Source organism: Syngnathus scovelli, chromosome 3 (genome assembly GCF_024217435.2).
Source record: "Syngnathus scovelli strain Florida chromosome 3, RoL_Ssco_1.2, whole genome shotgun sequence".
In the NCBI taxonomy this organism is placed as follows: Eukaryota; Metazoa; Chordata; class Actinopteri; order Syngnathiformes; family Syngnathidae; genus Syngnathus; species Syngnathus scovelli.
The window spans coordinates 20,789,727-20,808,343 of record NC_090849.1 but is presented as its reverse complement, the minus strand read 5'-3'; the positions used below and the strand labels follow the sequence as shown (position 1 = coordinate 20,808,343).

The following is an 18,617-nucleotide window of genomic DNA, read 5'->3' as shown; positions in this document are numbered from 1 at the left end:
GGTCTTACACAAAAATGTAGTTCTAAAACTAAACAAATTGTACCTATATCCCATTTTTAAACTTTTCTGATCAATAACCGCCATTTGATAGCAAATTTATCCTGATGTCTGAGAGAAGGTTTTGCCTTCAAACAAAACTAGAGTAAAATATACCAACGGAATATTGGCAAACTGTGCGCATGCGTAGCTCAAAACAAAGCTCGCCCACAAATGCGGAAGTCGCAAATGCGTGCTGCGCCAGCGACGTCCAAATTATAAGTTTCAGAATAAAGTATCCTGGCAACACAATAAACAAATACTCCACCTTTACATCACAAATTTAGGTGAATACAAATAGGCTTAATATTAATTGTACACAGTGACAGTTGAACGTGATTTTGGTCATTTGGATTCGAGATTTTACCCCATTCTGGTTTTAATTTGAATGCATTAGACAACGTGTGTTTCGCGGTAAAGGTTGCCAGGCAACGACAACAACTCCAAAACATTAATTTGGCACTGTTTGTAAAGCTTGATGCTGTTTTCATAATATGACTAATTTAAGATTTCTCCCTCAATTCAACTAATAATTCATAACTGGATCTTTATGACAAGAGTGTCGTCATCCTTTCGCAAAGTAACCAGGTGATTTTGACAATTTTGTAACCAATGGTGTTCTCGCTTGGCAACTCTTTTATTATTTAACTGAGCGCAATTGATGTGTTAATAAACATTCAATACATTTTCCTTTTGAGATTCAGGAATAGTAAGGACGGTGAAGTAATGAAATAAAAACTTTATTGACCAGTATATATAATTTCTCTATTTTAGCATGAATTGTTTTCTATCAAAAGAGCTTTTGATAAAAGAAATGTCGTGGAAAACCTACAATTTGGGGGTACGCAAACATTTTAAGATAAAGTGGCTAACTGGCCAACAATGTTCATCCACCAAATCACTTTCGTGGCCCACATATTTTGTGGGATCATATTCGATATTAACTAGGTTATTTTTTACTTTTTGAACAGTCCAAATTGGTGATTCTCAAAATTTTTATTCCCACACTCCAATGACTTTTAGTTAATTTTATTTGACAGGCAAAATGTCTGAAACACAAGCTCCAGAGAGCCCCCCAAAAAGTCACCAGAGCAACATTGACAAACTAAGGCGAAGCAGGGAGTCTCAAGTCTACACTGCAACCAGAGAAACCCTTTTCGCACAGGAGACCACACACAGTAGAAATCATGCATTGGTAAGTAAACGTAGCACTGAATACAGTGGGACCTTGACTTGAAAATGTTCAAGGTATCTGTCACTTGGGTAAGATTTTTTTTAGCCTGGTTAAAAAAAAAAAAAAAAAAATCATGACTTATAATACAGAGAAACAACTAAATTAGTTGGTCAAGGTACCACTGTATGAAGAGTAAAATACATCCAGTAAAATATATCCTCAAGCATGCTGTCCCCCATTTAGTCACTTGATTGGGTCTCTGGCTTGAATTCTTCGCTTCCCGTATACATTTTGCAAGACCACAATCAGCTGGTGTTCCTCTATACCGGAGCTAACGTCGGGATAATTTACAACCACACCACCAACTCCCAGCATATACTCCAGGTAAGAATATAAATAGAAATTAAATAAAAAATTAAATACATTTAACAAATAGGATTTAACAACAACACACATTAAAAAGTGGATATTTTTCAGGGGCACTGCTCCCCCATTTCATGTATGTGCGTCAGCAAAGACCGACGCTGGATCGCGACGGCGGACCTGAGCGAGACAAGCACTGTCATAGTGTGGGATTCATACTCTGGGTAATGTTCGACATACACTGGCAGAGCTAGGATCTTTTTCCTTGGGGAGGACCGTGGGGGGCGCATGGATATCTTAGGTGCGCACAAAACAACATTATTTTTTTACAAACCCAAAATATTCTTCTGAACACACTGATGAATACTCATTTAATGTTGTCTATGGGGGACGGGTGGAAATGTTTCAAACAAAATCGTCCAAAATAGAAAAATAACTAAGTCAATTATTCGGCCTGGGCCCTAAGGGGGCCAAGCATAATTCACGAGGGCCATTGCCCCCTCGGCCCCTCTAACTCCGCCAGTGTCAAAAAAATCGGATTACTTTGTTTGACAAGTCTGCTAGCAGTTTCATTAGGTGTTTTTTTTTTTGTCGTTGTTTTCTTGGTGGGGGTATGATACATTTGGACCGTTCCAGCATTCCTGTGCACACGTTGTTCGACTGCCATCCCAACGGGGGAGTCAGTGCCCTTGGCTTTTCGGCCGATGCCAAACAGCTGGTGACGCTCGGGAAAGAGAGAACTCAGGTGAGTAAAAGCTGTTGCTTTCCATCTCTCTGGTGGATCGTAAAGGATTTGCTTTTAGCCTTCACTGATTTCACCGTGCGGTTAAACTACAGTGTGTGTGTATCTGGGATTGGACCAACGACTGCCATGACCCGCTCTGGCTCACAGAACTCAGCCCGGAATACGGTTATCAAGTAAGTCCAATTGAAGTTCGTCATCACCTTGCCCATGTTTTGTATTTTAAAAAAAAACTTGTTTTTGCAGAATTACATCATTTTTAACCCAAACAATAGCACCCAGTTGCTGAGCAGCAGTGAAAGCCAAGTGTTGTTTTACACCACGGTGAGTCGTGGCACGTTTTCATCTGGTCCACCACATAATTCTAAAAAACAAAGGAAAAAAAATTAAAAGGTCATTAAAAAACCTGAAACGGCATTGTTGTTCCATTCATGTTTTGCTTTTTTCAGGCACAAAGAAGTTTGCAATATGTTCCATTAAAAGTTATTAAGGTAATATTTTATTTGCCAATTTGTTTTATTTAATATTTCATGCTCATTATATTTGTCCAATTATTAAATATTAAATGATCTTTTTTTAATACTTTTTTATCTCTATTAGTGGTTCTTAAATGTATTTTTCTTTTTTTATATAAATTAAAATGTTTATTATAAGTTACTATAATATTTCTATTTTGTGTATTTTTTCTGCACAAAAGCTACATACTGCAGTCGTATCTTAATTTTATGTAAAACTTTAATGATACATTTGTGGTTTATTTGTTATTTATTTGCCCGTGTTTTATGTGTTCAGCTGGGCGACGCGGCCACCCTGGAACTGAACGCATCTCTCTTCCCCTGTTCCACACCCGAGTTCAGCGAAATCCGTAAACTGGCCGGTGGGCCTCTGAGTCCATCCGTGTTCCACTGGCGAGACCTCCGAATCCTAACCCCGTCTAGGGCGGGGGTCATCGTAATCTGGGAACTCATGCAGGACCTAGATTCCAACCAAAGGCTGAGCCGAGACCACGTGAAGGTCATCTCTCTGCAGGAGCATCCCATCACTGTGCTTGTTGTGATAGACTAGTATGTACTCGTCGTTTTAATTGATAGCAAATGTTATTGCATCAATTCAATAGTTACTTGATGTTCTCATGCTGCATGCTCATCCATCGCTAGAGACCGAAGAGTTCATTCTCCGGTTGTATTTGTTTCTTTCACGACAGCTGCATTGTGACTGGAGACACGCGAGGCCACATCAACTTTTACGACGAAAACATGCTGCTCCTAACCTGGTTTACTCATCTGAATCTTGGCCCGATTGTTTCTATTTCCTTTTCCAAAGAGTTTCCAAGAGAATATTTGGAAGACGAAACCATGGATACCAAGCCACTCCTGGGCAGGTAAACGTCCGCTTCGGTCACCAGTGAAAAAACTAATACCCAATTGGAACAGTACAATTATGTAATCTCGTTCCATGCAGAATATCTCATGGCATGTTTCTCATTTCACGTTATCTCATCTAATTGCTAGTTTTACATCATTTATCGCATGTAATTTCACCTAATGTTATTTAGTCTTTTTTTTTTGTTTACATTTTTTCCATTTCATACATAATCTGATTGTTCTCACATGCATTTGATTTTAGGACCTCATCTCTCATTTTTTTTTAATCCCTCATATAATGTCTCTCTCTCATCTCAATTTATATCTGATTTCTCATGTGATCTCATCCCGCCTCTTCTTTTCTTATCCATCCCCTTTCAAATCAAATCAAATGTCCCGCAATTGTCATCCTAAAACTAACTTCTTGTAACATCACATCTGTAATCTCATTTCTAATATAATCTCACACAACGCTACGCTATCGCAGATGTTTTCCCGCCTCATATTTTGCAGGAATTTTTTGGTTTCCTCGTCAACCTCCGGGGTTGTCCACGTGAATGTGGAAGGCGGCACGTGGCGGGTCTTGATGCAGGAGAACTGCGACCCTGCCCACGCCGTGGCCTGCAATCCCAAACAGCCCGTCGCGGTCATGGGCAACTGCAGCGGCGTCTTAAAACTTTGGGACTACCAGCAAAAGCGGACCATCTGCAGGAGGGTCTTGGAGAAAGAGAAAGACATCCAGTGTGTCACTATTGACCCACAAGGTGACTATGGAAATCCGTTTGAGCTTTTATTCCATTTCTCCTCAGACAAATGGACAAATGTCCTGAAGCGCTGTGCCAGAAAATAATCAACACTTTCTGTCATACCAAGAAATAATAAATATTCATAATCAAAACATAAAATCGGAACAAAATATAATTGAGCGTACGACTCAACATATTTTCTATTTTTGAAAAGAAAAATTGAAATAATAAATACAATTAATTAAAACATAAAATAGAAACAATATACAGCTGAGTCTATGCCTCAACGCCATTTTTAAATCTGCTATTTTTGGACACTGACACGTTCGTTCCTTCTTGAACAGGACGTCACCTGGCGGTGGGTTTTGCAAGCGGAGCCGTTCATTTTCTGGATGCCAACACATTACAAAGTGATCCCAAGGGGTGTTTCGATTACTCCCCCGACAGCATCAGCCACATGAGTTTTTCGCATGACTCCAGATACCTCGCCACTGCCGTAAATTACCTCGAAGCAGCTAATTATGAACGCCACCGTACGTAGTAATCGAAGTTGTCGCCATCAGGATGTCGGAAAAGCGGTGACGTTATTTCGCATGCAGCCGCATTTGTGGATCTACCTGGGCAGGTACCGCTCCCACTACAAAGCCATTACAGACCTCATGTTTGGGGTTCACCGGGACAGCGCCAAGCCTAGACTGTTCACGCTGGGCGTAGACCGCCTGCTGGTGAGTCTGCAATTGGTGGATGAGATTTTTCCAAATCATCAAACATAAATCGATGAGCATTTATTTATCTACTAATGTTATTGATTAATGAACCGCAATTGGCTGCTGGCTGTAAAGCATGTAGAACAATCGGGATTAACAGGTGGAGTACGACGTGGAGAGCAGTGAAGTAGGCCACCTGATCATCCTGAGCTCCAAGCGTCTTGACCAGAGCGCGGTGCCTAAGTGCATGACCTTATACCCGCCGCTGAGCGCCGAGGAGTTTCTGGTGGTCGCCTCGGACCAATACAAGATGAAGCTTTTCAACAGCACCTCCAAGACATGCAGGTAATAAACATCACCACCATTTTTTGTTTTTTGAAAAGGAGACAGATGATGTAGATCTTTTCTGAATAACTTCAACAGAAAGACCCTCCTCGGGCCGACGTACGGAAGCCCCGTTAAGAAAATCAGGATTCTCCCCACGTCCAAAGACAACGAGAGAGGCACGTACTACATGGCGTACATAACAGACGACAAGGTCAGTCCGCTTAGCACTTTTCACCAGCCAAGACTGAGTAAGAGGAGGTCTGCTGATGCTTCCTCCAGGTTGGCCTTCAGATCTTGCCTCTGGACGGCAACCCCTACAAATCCCAAGCGGTGCTCTGCCATCCGACCGGCGTGTCCGCCTTCGCCTACTCCAACGACGGACAGTTTCTTTTTACTGCAGGTGGTCCTGACTGCACTGTCTTGCTATGGCAGATCAACTACAGGTAATCTTTGCATGGAACATACACGAGAAGAAATTTCAGAATGTTCTCAAATTGCGGCGGAGGAACTGGAGAAGTCACACGACTGGGCACTATCATCAAACAAATCCACAACAAGCTTCCCCAAAAATATGTCCACGCATCGTATTCATCATCCGATACCACAATATTAGAAACACCTGCCAGATTATAATCCGGCTCTCCTGTCGGATCTCGCCGTGTGTGTATGTGTACCTATTGTGTTTGGTATGCGTAATATAAATTGTGTTTTGGCTCTTTCCGGTGAGCGCAGTGGCCTGGAAGGAGCAGCAGCTTTGGGAGGAAAGGACCTGGAGCCATATTACACTCTTTTAGAGGGAGGCCGGAATGGAGAATTCTACAGGGTGAGTTTGAAATGTCATCATTTAGTCGTGGAACCAGTACAGCCAAGTAACTTGTGTTTTTTTACTGTAGGAAATCGAAGACTTTTTCTATTACTGCCAAATTCACAGTCAAGGTCTGGAGTCCATGGACACGCGACAGCTGTCTCCCAAAATTCCCCTGACGGAATTGCCTTCACTCATGCGGGCTTTGGCCTACTTCCCAACCGAAGAGGAGGTGCGATCCACATTTCGGTTTCCTCATATGTAACATTCCTGCAAAATTGGCTGTTTTATTCTGAGCAGGTTGAAGACATGCTAAACGAGGTGAAGATGGGCCAGTACACAGAAACAGGAGAGTACGTCACGGACATCAACCTGGAGGAGCTGATCAAACTCTACGTCAACCACCGGCCGGCCTTTGGTATCTCGGCAGATGAGCTAGCCACAGCCTTTGAGGTCCTCGGCGAGCCTAGCGGCCCCGCAGGACAACCCGTTCTGCACAGAGACCAGATGTTGGAGCTCCTGCAGGGCCGAGGTATACAATAGAAAATGTTACGATCCTGGCGCCTCGGGTCAAGAACCAGGAGAAATCCTTCTCACTAACAGAAAAACAAAAGTAACACAATATCGGAATTTGTCTTTTTGCGTCACCATGAATCCACACTTGAATTAATTTGATGGGATCTAACAGGGGAAGCTATGACAGAGGATGAGTTGGCAGAGTGTTTTACGACACTGTTAGGCCTGTTTGAGGTCAGAGACGAGGAAAGTCCCGAGGTCGACTTCTTTAAAAGTGAAGGTAAGTACGAATACTAGAATGGTTACAATATTTAAACTTTCACACATAATCTTACTTTTATTCCCATCTGTGTCTTTTATGCAGACGTGAGCCACGAATATGATCTGGAGAATGCCATCCCGGAGAAAATATCCATGGACACATTTACACATCTCATCTTGGGCCTCCCTTCATCCTCGTCATCGTCATCGCTGACGCTCAAGAGAGGACATAAAGCATCGGAGTTTGAACAGACCAGAACAGAACAGCTTGATGACGACTAAATGGAAACTCCATAACTGAATGGGAAATGCAGTGACTCAGAATTATTAATATTCATCATTTACAAATAAGTTAAAAAAAGAAGCATTGTGCTGTGTTCTGTGTAGTCCCAGAAATTACACTGTAATCTCCCCATAGTGTAATAAAAATTAGATAACAAAATATTCAAGGTGTTGCCAATGAACTACTGTAAGCATGAGCACTAGCTGCGCAGATAGAAATTGGACATCGCTACAGGATTTGTAAAATGCCAAATGAGTCACTTTAAAAATAAAGGACAAAGAAGGCACAACATAATTAACAGAAATGCGTTATCTAATTCTAGTCCTGACGCGCCCCTATCAGAAAGGGTGCGGTCTGACAGAGACCAATCAGAAACGTTCTGACCCCGAAATACTTCCTGGATCTTGAGACAAGCCCGCCTCCCTTTTTTTTTTTTTAAATGAAGCAGTGGTTTAGACCAATAAGAAAAGGCAAGACTAACACAGGCCAATCAAAAACCTTGCAACCTTTCAGTGACAACATCCTGCCCGCCCCCCTTGGGGATGCCTCCAAGTTGCTTCGGTGTAGTGATGTGCATTCCAGTTCTTTTAGGTGAACTGAATGTTTAGAATCAGTTCACTCAAAAGATTCGTTCCCCCCCCCAAACACACACACTGATCCGGCTTTTTTCTTTCTTTTTTTACAACATCCAGTGGAAACAACCCATACACATCAAACAATACAACTACACAATAAAAGGTTTTTTTTAAAAAAAAAAAACGTTATGCCGACATTTTTTGATTTTGGGGACACCAACTCATAACAACGTAAAACGCATATACATATTGTCATATAAATCAGTTAACCAAATGTCTGATTTTTATGTTTTGATTGGCGAATATCAAAACAAGGAATACAACACCAGACAAGTTATAACATAAATGTTTATTAAAACAATAATAATAATAATAATAATAATAATAATAATAATAATAATAATAATAATAATAACAACAATGATAACAGTACATCTCAAACCAGCAATCTAATGTGAAACTGCAGTCGATATATTGGATAACAACATTTAGGAATACACGTTATTTAAAACCTACAATAAGTAAATCGTAAATCTACATTCTGGCTTACATAGTTCACGCCAGGAGACGCAACATATTCACTGACTGATCCGTTGATACACAGGAAGGCGGTTCACTCATTGACACGTTCGCGAACGGGAAAGCCAGGATTCGTTCCCTCACTGATCCGTTCTCGCTGGAAATGCGAATCACTCAGTGAGTGATTCACTCAGTGAGTGAATCGTTCACTCACAGATTCGTTCGTTGGTGAAAGGGAAATGCAATTCACGACTCGTTCGTGAACAGGAAGTTACGTCATTTTCTTCTTTGTTTTGTTTTACGCCTAGGTGGCACCAGCTTCAATGGGCATTACCGACACCTACTGGTTGAAGTTATATGAACGGAAAAAAAGAACGAATCACTTTAGGAAGTGTGACCCGTTCACTTTCGTTCACTGAAAAGATACGTTCCTTCTGAACGAATCGTTCACGCACGAGCCAACACTACTTTTGTGTTAGCTGGTTTGTACTCAACTTGTACACAAAGTAGATTCGAAGAATTTCGAACGCCACAAATTGGCAGGAAAACAAAACAAAAAAAACTAAATTAAAACAATAAAATCGGACCGGCAGGGGACACTCGTAATGCCACGGCCAAGACTCATGACGGTTATAGTATAGTAATAACCCCGCCGGGCTAGCTCGCTAGCTGCTTAGCCATTTGTTCGCAATCATGGCTTCTCGGCAGCAGAGTTCCAAACAGCGGATGAGGAAACAACAGCGGGACGACGATGATGACGACGACTCGGACGCCGAAGAGACAAGCCCGAGCCGCAGCCCCAGTCCGAACCCCAGCCGGGGCCCGCGTAGGTCGCAGATCATTCATAGCGGGCACTTTATGGTATCATCGCCGCACAGCGAGCACCCGCCGAAGAAAGGCTACGACTTCGACACCGTCAACAAACAGACCTGTCAGACGTACCACTTCGGCAAGGCCAGCACGTCTCACATCTCCATCGACGCCTCGCTCACCAAACTCTTCGAGTGCATGACGCTGGCTTACAGGTACCACCAGTTAATTACACTGTCACAATTCCCCCAGTTATAATTTTACCCTCCTAAAAAAAAGGAGGAAGAAAACCCGAGTGGTTCTTGTGTGAGCATGTTATAGAAAAGTGACTTGCCAGCCAGTTGCTATTTACGGATGACAAACGAGGATTCCCTCGGACTTTTGGAACCAGCTTGGATTTGTCGTCAGGACTATTAATAGAGCACGGGATTACTACCAAGCAGGCATGTTGTTGTCGACTTTCTTTAGTTTAACCATGCTGCACATATTTAATGCTTTTAATCTAATATAGACAGAAAACAGGGGGAAAAATACTTTTACAGAGGCCCACTAAAGCAAATACATAGAATACAGTGTCTATTAAATGTTTCTTCCAGAATTGATTTGTACTTTCCATTTTGACTTGGAAATTTTGCACCCTGGTGAGGATAAAGCGGTTCAGTCAATGGATGGATGTGACAACGAAATGGTAAATCCACTTGTTTCCACAGCGGTAAACTGGTGTCTCCCAAATGGAAAAACTTCAAAGGTCTGAAGCTGCTCTGGAGGGACAAGATCCGCCTCAACAACGCCATCTGGAGGGCCTGGTACATGCAGTGTAAGACCGCTTATTTTACCACATTTTTGCTTGATCGATTTTAAACTCTAAGTTTGCTTACGTAAAATGCTGCCCTCGCAACGTAAGAAGTGAAGGATTACTCGACTTTCTCAAGTTTGAGTGATTCAACTTTTTGTCCCCTGCAGATGTGGAGAGGAGGCAAAATCCCGTTTGTCATTTTGTGACTCCGCTGGAGGGAAACATAGACCTGGAAGCGCATCGTACTTCCGAGGTGAAGGTTTGAATGCATATCAAAAAACACATGATTAATTTGGTGACTTTATATCATCATTTGTGTGTTGTAACTGCTAGATGATCACCACAGAGGGCAAATGCTGGAAGAGAAGAATAGAAATTGTCATCAGAGAGTATCACAAGTGGAGGACTTACTTCAAGAAAAGAGTTGAGTTTGGGTTCCAGTCACTTTTTTTTTTTTTCATCTTACAGCACTGTTAATATTTCTGACTGTCCCTTTAGTTGCAGAAGCACAAGGATGACGACCTGTCGAGTTTACTCAAGGTATGCAGAGTTTGGAAAAAAAATATATACAAAGCATGCAGCTTGTCAGTGCACCAAAACCTTTTAATACCTTTGAGAAAAAACAAATCAAACTAAGTCGTTTGGTTCTGTTTTCAGTCTAGAAAATCAGTTTGTTTGGTATACAGCAGGATATAAAAAGTCTGCACACCCCTGTTCAATCGTCCCACCTTTATGGTGACAACTTGTACAACTCAATGGGGAGGGATTTTTGATTTTATTTTTTTTTAAAAGCAGTATCACAAAAAAAAATCACATTTGAACAGTGGTGTGTAGACTTTTTAAATATACTGTAAGTATTTTACATCAGTTGAGATTCAAAGCCAGGTCTCAAGATTTGTTAAAATTAGAGTTTCGATTGCGGACGAGGATTTCAATGCAGACTTGAACACGGCGTTCAAGTGTCAATCACTAAACTGTAAAAGTCAAAGCATTCCGCTGAGCGCGCATGCATCTCATTGTCGACCCCACTTGTTGGCTGCGCTTGTCCTTGCATGCTTGTGTGATTGACCAGCTTGGTGCTTACATTTCTAACACCTAAAGGGGCCCAAGGAGCAGTTAGGGCTGTTTGGGGAAGTCTCTCCAGACATGCTCCGTGCTTGCTTTTGTCAGGATGAAGAGAGCGAGGCCCCCGTGCCCATGGAGCTGGAGAGCCTCTTTGACATGGAGATGCTATTGTCCGAGGTGTCTGACACGCTCTTTTCCACCTTGGTCTCGCACCAGACCACCGCCTGGCCCAACCCCAAGGAGAACGGTGAGGATTGGCGAGTCATTTTTAAAAAAAAATATTTTGTAAAACAAGTGGGGGGTGGGGCAATGTTGTATTATTTCAAGCCCGGGAAAATCTTTTGCTGGTGCAATTCCACAGCTCATGCGGTCAACGCAGACATGATCCAACCGGGCCTCATGCAGCTGCAGCCCAACCTGGACTTTTCTTTTGATCCACTACAAGGTAGCGGCCAAACGTTGTCTCTTTTTCAGGTGGAAAAGTCTGCACACCCGAGCGATCAATGAAAGGAGTGCCAAAGGAGAGCGCTCCTTCTAAAATTGTGACTTGTTGTCCGATGGCGTGACGCTTTTGTATGACTAAAAGTAGATTGAGTCCCGCACATGCGTCTCTTGAACACACACTAATTGTGCACCTGAAGGAATCACGTGCTAGTCTTCCAGTAACTCCCCTAGACACGAGTTTCCTTAACCGAGTAACCCACAAAGTAGAGGATGATTTTTTTTTTTTTTTTTACTAACCGCTTGCTAACATAGACTCTTGTTTCCAGACTTATTTCACAGCTTCCGTCCACCCGTCTTCCTCCCCGTTTCCCCCACCGCACCGTCAGGCACCCTACTGCCCGGCAGCGGCTCTCCGTCGCAGGTAAACACGGAGCGCGGCGCCTTTAACGCACCACTACAAGCAGAAGGTGTAAGACATTCCCCGCCCCCACCTTCCTGCCTCTTTTTTCTGTCCTTTACAAGTAGTGGTCAAAAATCCACGTAACATAGTCATGGTACTAAACTGGATAATGGCGCACGAGCAGCTGCTCGGTCTGCTTAACCACATCATTACACTGTGTAAATAGCGTCTTTTTGTCTTTAAATGTCAACATTATTATTATTTCTGGATGTCTGATTACAAAGCAGCCAGGCAAATATTCTTTTCATGGCATTTCGGTTCATTTCCAAATTGATTTGAGGCAGTTGAGTTACAAGCTTGTTCACAAATTAAACTCGTGTGTTTTGTCACCAGAGCCACTTATTGTCGTCCATGCAGCTCACAGACAGCCAAATCCCGTCCCCCATGACCAGTGCAACCAGTGGAACCAGTGCTGAGAGCATTGTGGACAACTACTTGCCTCTTTATCCGGGGCAGGTGGCGCTCAGTGAGCACGCCGCCGTCTCCTCTCACAATCCGCTGGCGTCCCAGTGCCTCCCAACGGCCCCCATTCTCCCCCGCACCTTGGACTCCGCAGCAACCTTGGGCGAGACCGTCGCGATCTCGCCCTCCGCTGCGCCGACCGCCGATGCGGTGTGCACGCATCCCCCGCCGCCTCCCCCTCGGTTGCCCTCCCTGGTTCCGCTGTTAGCCGCCCCGAAGCCTCCGCCGCCGCCTCACACCTTTGCCCGCCCCCGACACCTCCAGCCGGCCAACGGCAACAAAAAACGAGACTTGAAGAAGATTTCCCCAGCCAACCCAGTCGCCACTCAGCAGCTCTTCATCACAGGTCTGGAGGCAAAGTTGACTTTTTAAAACAGGGATTCTCCAAAAACTCACTGCCGGCTTTCACATTCTCAGGCGTCATCCCGGCAATGAAAACCGACGTGACCTCAGCTCCCGGGGTGCTGATCACTCATTGTGGAGTGGTACGTTCTCAACAACAAATTGACTCACAGATCATTGTGCACCCTGCTTTAATTGTCTTTTGGTACGTGTCAGGCCGGTGGGTTCTCTGTAGTACCTCAAACCCAAAAGTCTCCTCAGTGCATCATCCCCTCAGAGAACTCGTTTTCCTCCAGCCACCGAAACCAGAAGCCCGCATCAGTTGTCGGTAAGAGTTTGCGACTCGCTAACGCCAAATTTTATAATAATTTCCCCCCCCCTCCTCTTTTTAGTGAAGGGCCAGCCAAGGTCAGGCCAAGGCTCCCCTTGTGCTTTAGATCAAGTTCCAAGTCCACAGTCACTGATCAGCAGCAGCAGCAGCACAACACCTCAGGTGAAACAACGGGAAGGGAGCGTCAGCATTTTATCACTTAGCAAAGGGGGAATTTTGACGCACATTTCTATTTTCACATAGCACATAGTGTGGTGGATGGCGAGCGTCAGTCTTAAACATGATAATCATTTCTCAGCAGTGCGAAATATTCAAACCACTTACTAAGCCCGGAAAATATCTTAATTGACTCCCTCCACGCACTTTTTGTCCAAACGTGCCACTTACAGAAACAGGTGACGCCGTGTTCGTGTCATAGTCTATTATTTCTTTTTCAACTTTACATTTTTTGTACGTTTGTCTTGTATTAGTTAATATTTTTTTTTGTATTTTTACTCAGTTGTCATTATTACAGATTTTTTTCTTAGTTGTATTACTCTTCATATAGCTTTATCATTATCTTTTTTTTTTTTTTTAAACCGATATTTCTTATCGCTACAAGTTGTAAAGCTGGAGCGACAACGTCTTTTAACATCAGTGTGAAAGTAACGCATGCGTCTGTGCGTTTCAGATTCCAAGGAGAGCCCACTTCGCCGAGCAGAAGAGACGATCAAATATCAACCACTGCTTCAAAACGCTCGGTGGCCTGGTCCCCACCCTCAACTCCCAAGCCAACGTAAGGAGCAGCGGGAGTTGTGATTCCGACTGCTTGTGGTTACCATTCCGTTGGAAATGTTCACAGATCAGTATTGCAGTCACAATGCAAAAGACGGTGGAACATGTTGAAAAGCTCAAGCAGGAGAGGGAGCAAATGCAAGAAGACATCAGGAAGCTGCAGGAGGAGATCACAAACCTCAAAGCCTGCATTAAGTATGCTCATACTATTTGCAGTTTTTGTTTTTAAATAATATCTCTTCCTCTCTCTTGAAGTTGTCCCCAATATATTAATACTTGACTAATATTTGCATTTTTGTTCAATTATTCAGGATTTGTTTCTCTCTACACATACAGTATAATGTCTATTCTTTTTGTTGTTGTTTTAATCTTGAATTTTTGTGCCAATAATCCTTCCGACACACTTGGACTATCTACTGGCTTTTGTCCACCGGGTGGCGCTAAATTTCATCGCTTCAATGGAACGTCATGCATTCAAAGTTTTTTTTTTTTGCTTTTAAGTGAACATAATATTCTTTTACGACAGCTCGTTAAGTCCGGGGCTCATCCTGTTTTGTTTTTGTCAACCGCAGCCTGTGTCACGACCAGATGCCGGCCACGGGAGCGCAGGTCACGCAGCGGCGCTTTGACCACATGCAGCACAGGTTCACCGAGTACGTCAAGCTGCGTTCCCGGCAGGACTGGAAGTTCTGGCTTGTATCCTCCTCCTAGCTCTTGTCTATATTTACGGTCTGAGAGCGTACCAGTCAGGTTGTATCAGTCCGTGATTGTTTTTTGAGTGTGCGGGGGAAATTTGCTGCGGTAGGAAGGAATCCTCAGTGGAACATGAGCTATTTCATCACCTGTCTTAATTGTTGGCTGCCGCCATCATGAGATTGGTCCCCTCTTTAAACAAATCTCACGTTGATAGTTCGAACCAACTCCATGACAGGTGAAAATCCTCCCTAATGATTTACACCATATAAACATTTATTTTTGTCTGACTACTCCCAAAGCTTATACATATAAGCTTATTAAAATACTGTTGAAATTATTTCTTGGCAAATGTTCTGTTCTCATTGCCAAGTAATGAGAAACTATCAAATAACATCACTTTAAGGAATGAAACAGTACTGGCTCGCACGGTTTACCAAATATGATGTGACGCATGCTTGCCTAGAGCTGTTTGACATTTCGATTTGAACTTTATTCGATTATTAGCTTTAGCATTAGCTTAAGGGTTACGTATTGCGAAAAGCCAAAATTAAACAGCTGCAACTTGCAAGGAACAGAAACACGATTTCAAAGAGGCACTTTCGGGCAAAGTGGTTTTGACGGGGCTTGAGCGCATCTCAGCAAAATTCTGGAGCAAGCCTTGACTTGGCGCGTTTATCAGTTCAGCGTCATCATCAAGCCTCTCTTCGAGTCCTTCAACAAGATGGTGTCGACCGCGAGCGGAACGGAGCTTTGCAAGACAACGCTGGAGTGGCTCGAGCGCCACTGCTCCCTGGTCGCACTCAGGCCCAGTGAGTCAAACATTCAACACACACACACATTGATTTATGAAACGTTGTGTGTTTGCGTAGATGTTTTGAAAAAAAAATGCCCTTGTTTTCATTTTTTAATTTCTATGGAATTAAATTAATGCTTGAGTCAAAGCTGTTTGGATATAAGGACACGTAAAGCAAGTCCCGGGGGGGAGGGCGTCAAAGTCTGAAAATAAAAATAAGAGTGTGCACTAGCGGCTGCCACGGTTGACAATGAGCGAAGACATGCTTTTGGCAATGCGCCAAGATTGTTAAGACACTAAAAGTCACAACGTCGGCAGGAATAATTGGCACTGTCAAGTTTGTTTTCTTATGCCACGTGGAACCTATCGTTGTCTTTTTAAAGTTATGTTTCTTTTCTACTTGTGATTATCTTTGCTTCGGGTAGTTTTTATGTGGCAGACATTTGAACTTTTTCACTTTGTTTTCACGGCCAAATATTTGCATTGTTGTTTTCCCTTCAGCCCAACATTTGTTTTGTTTATTATCGTTTTAATTCGCAGCATGTTTTATTTAAGTAGGAAGTAGGCCTGTCAGGATTATCACACAGTATTGAATTTATTTGGGGAGGAGGAAAAAGTAACCATTGACAGGAAGTCATACTAAGTACATAAATAGCATATTCATTCATGTGGTATATTTGTAGTATGTTTGTCCTGTATGTAATAAGTGAACCTGTGTGCACCAGTGGTCAGCAGCAGCCTTTGCCAGTTGAGCACCAGCACGTCCATCCTCAGCGATCCATCACGCTTGCCTGAAGAAGCCATTCAGGCACTTAGGCACGCCGACGTGGAGCCTCGATCACAGGCCATCTGATGTCCATCCTTTTCCTCCTCTACGTCATCATCATCACGGAGGGCTCAACTCGTCTTCCTCTTTTTGTACTCCTAAGAGCTCTAATGGCTGTGCGCATGGTTGGCGTCTTTTTTTCCGGGGGCATTTTTGTAGTCAGGCGTTGTTAGAAATGGGCCTGTGCGCCGTTGTGGGAGTGAACACAGCAAGCTTGATTACTGGCCAATCAAAGCTCCCTTCCTCACACTTAACGATGCGCCCCATTTTTTACACCGAACATGTCTGCGAAATAGGACTTTCCATTGTCATCTTCGGCACAATTTTTTTTTTTGACCCGTTTGCCTCGGCGTGAGTCATAATGAACAATGTTGAACACAGTTCAGAAGCGAAATGAGTGTGTGGGTAAGTTTCTTTGAATTTCTCATAAAGCTTGACACCACAATGTAGCTCCCCCCATTTCCTCCGTCCTTCACATTTTGCTTTCTCAGCCCTTTTCTGGTGAGCGACATGACCTACAGCCCTCATAGGGAGCTTCACAGAAATAGCAATAAAGCACATGGCTTGTTTTCTTGTCTCTCCAAATATGTTCAGTGCAAACAGTGCCGTGAAAAAGTATTTGAACATTTGTCCAGTTCTTACTTTTCCACACAGTTTCCTCACTTCAGCGTTTAAGCTCATGAGTACTTAACTCAAAGAGATAAAATGCTATTCCATTTATTAAGGAATTAATGATTTAAAGCGGGCGCCTCTATCAAAATGTACTTGGCTCCTATCCCGAATAACTGGCAGGGCCACTCGGCGCCAACAAGTAGCAATGAGTCGTTCACGTCTTGGCAGGACTATTTTGCTTCCTTTAGCAACACTGGAGAGTTTCCGAGCAAGCGCGGCCTTTTAAAGGTCATGCTAGGTTCAATCAGTCTGATCATTACATTTGTTTGATAATCTGAATAAAGTGGGGAAACTATGCCATAAAACTAAGACATTTAAAAAGAAGCAAATACTTTTTCATGGCACTTTATATTTACCGTGTGGATTATTTGCCTCATCGTGTGAGCGCGTGTGTATATACAGTTTTTGTATCGATCCATGTGTTCTTGTCGGGCTCTCAGGGCAGCGCTGTTGAGCACACGAAACTCACATTTTGTCTTCCAATCATTTTTTATGGTCGCAATGTAAATGCAGTGTCAGGTTTTCTCTTCAACAAACGTAATGAAACGACGCAGTTTGTCATGTTTTGTACTCAATCATTTTAATCACAACATAATGCGCTGTCATATTTGATCACAAAACAATGCTGCATCTTCAAAATGTTTTGTGAAGAAAAAAAAAATCTCAAGTGTTTGCCACAGTCTTTTTAACTACAAAATACGTTGCCATATGTAGACTTGAACACATTTTTGGATGCCAAAAATGCTTCGTTGTGGCTTGTCACCAACAAACTTCTTGATTACACAACCTTCATTACAATGTTTTGTCCTCAACAACCTTGTTAAACACACGAGAAGAAAATCTAGTTATGTTTCATCTTCCACTTTTGGATCACAAAACAATGCGGTTTTGTCTTTTTGATGCCAACATGTATTGTCATATGGAATCATGAACCTTTTTGATCACAAACAATTCATTGTCTTGCCTTCTTCGGACATTTTCATCACAAAAGATGCTTTGTACATTTTTTTGGGGGGGGTGGTTACAAAAATATGCTTTAGCAAACTGCTTTGTCATTATTATTGCTGCTCCTGATGCTTTTATATTAGATGGAATTTTTCAGGATTATTATTGACATGTTTAGATGGATGTTTATTGCCGTCATTGTCAAGTTTAACAAAAAAACGTTTTGATTATAAAATTGATGGTCGTGCTTTACCTACGACAAACGTGATCTGCTATGCTGTGATTTTTTTTTTTTTTTTATATATACACCCAAACTTTTTTCATCCACGGCACACCTTTTCCTTGGAATAAATTCACACCATATTTAAACGTCACTTCTGTTAAAAAATCTCAAACTTGATTTTCCACAGAAGTCCAACGCTTCTACACCCCCATCCTTAATTATTGCGTGCACGTCAGTTCTGTCAATATCCCTTTCATACTTCCTGCATGACTTCATTCAAGGACAAGCCTTAAATTGTGACGAAACAAATGAGACACTGACTCAAGAGTCAGATTGACAAACATATAAACCCATAAGGGTAGCTTCTTCAATTGGCCACTGGTTATTTCGTATCTTATTAGCATTCAACGCATGCGCGCATGCAAAACACACACGCTGTTTGTGGTCTTACCTTAATTTGGAGATGAAGTCCATGCGCCAATGCTTCGCCACAAATAGCTCCGTTACTTTGTTGTAAAAGTCATCCTTATTTTCCTTTAGTTTAGGCACCTTTATTTTTG

General features: G+C 42.6%; 2 protein-coding genes across 5 annotated transcripts; both read left to right on the top strand.

The window, feature by feature from the left end:
• Positions 1-462: 462 nt before the first annotated feature.
• Positions 463-7,483, top strand: cfap251 (cilia and flagella associated protein 251). Of its 2 annotated transcripts, XM_049763068.1 has the most exons (21): positions 463-624; positions 1,077-1,231; positions 1,454-1,594; positions 1,688-1,797; positions 2,210-2,318; positions 2,411-2,491; positions 2,562-2,639; positions 2,765-2,806; positions 3,108-3,379; positions 3,520-3,696; positions 4,193-4,443; positions 4,770-4,921; positions 4,989-5,150; positions 5,293-5,477; positions 5,556-5,670; positions 5,739-5,902; positions 6,192-6,282; positions 6,353-6,496; positions 6,565-6,796; positions 6,953-7,060; positions 7,145-7,483. In XM_049763068.1, the coding sequence occupies exons 2-21, from the start codon at positions 1,082-1,084 to the stop codon at positions 7,321-7,323; spliced, it is 2,943 nt and encodes a 980-aa protein (XP_049619025.1). In that variant the 5' UTR covers positions 463-624; positions 1,077-1,081; the 3' UTR covers positions 7,324-7,483. The 2 variants fall into 2 exon arrangements, 1 of the variants encoding a protein (XP_049619025.1); XR_007490459.2 differs by lacking the exon at positions 7,145-7,483 and having other exon boundaries at positions 6,565-6,877.
• A 1,328-nt stretch (positions 7,484-8,811) lies between these two features.
• mlxip (MLX interacting protein) lies at positions 8,812-18,102 on the top strand. 3 transcript variants are annotated; one of them, XM_049763127.2, is made up of 17 exons: positions 8,812-9,443; positions 9,939-10,045; positions 10,192-10,277; positions 10,358-10,447; positions 10,523-10,564; positions 11,126-11,336; positions 11,451-11,534; positions 11,860-11,954; positions 12,327-12,801; positions 12,873-12,940; positions 13,014-13,125; positions 13,190-13,290; positions 13,799-13,903; positions 13,970-14,097; positions 14,475-14,598; positions 15,278-15,407; positions 16,117-18,102. In XM_049763127.2, the coding sequence occupies exons 1-17, from the start codon at positions 9,112-9,114 to the stop codon at positions 16,242-16,244; spliced, it is 2,418 nt and encodes an 805-aa protein (XP_049619084.1). In that variant the 5' UTR covers positions 8,812-9,111; the 3' UTR covers positions 16,245-18,102. The 3 variants fall into 3 exon arrangements, with proteins under 3 accessions (XP_049619084.1, XP_049619086.1, XP_049619085.1); XM_049763129.2 differs by having other exon boundaries at positions 8,813-9,443; positions 11,195-11,336; XM_049763128.2 differs by having other exon boundaries at positions 8,814-9,443; positions 12,351-12,801.
• The last annotated feature ends 515 nt before the right edge of the window (positions 18,103-18,617 follow it).

Bases quoted from the DNA above. Each gene is read 5' to 3' on its own strand.
- cfap251 (XM_049763068.1), top strand. From the start codon at position 1,082: ATGTCTGAAACACAAGCTCCAGAGAGCCCCCCAAAAAGTCACCAGAGC. The intron at 1,232-1,453 runs GTAAGTAAACGT...TCCCCCATTTAG, and splicing joins ACAGTAGAAATCATGCATTG to TCACTTGATTGGGTCTCTGG. The intron at 2,807-3,107 runs GTAATATTTTAT...TTATGTGTTCAG, and splicing joins TTCCATTAAAAGTTATTAAG to CTGGGCGACGCGGCCACCCT.
- mlxip (XM_049763127.2), top strand. From the start codon at position 9,112: ATGGCTTCTCGGCAGCAGAGTTCCAAACAGCGGATGAGGAAACAACAG. The intron at 13,291-13,798 runs GTGAAACAACGG...TGTGCGTTTCAG, and splicing joins GCAGCAGCACAACACCTCAG to ATTCCAAGGAGAGCCCACTT. The intron at 15,408-16,116 runs GTGAGTCAAACA...TGTGTGCACCAG, and splicing joins CCTGGTCGCACTCAGGCCCA to TGGTCAGCAGCAGCCTTTGC.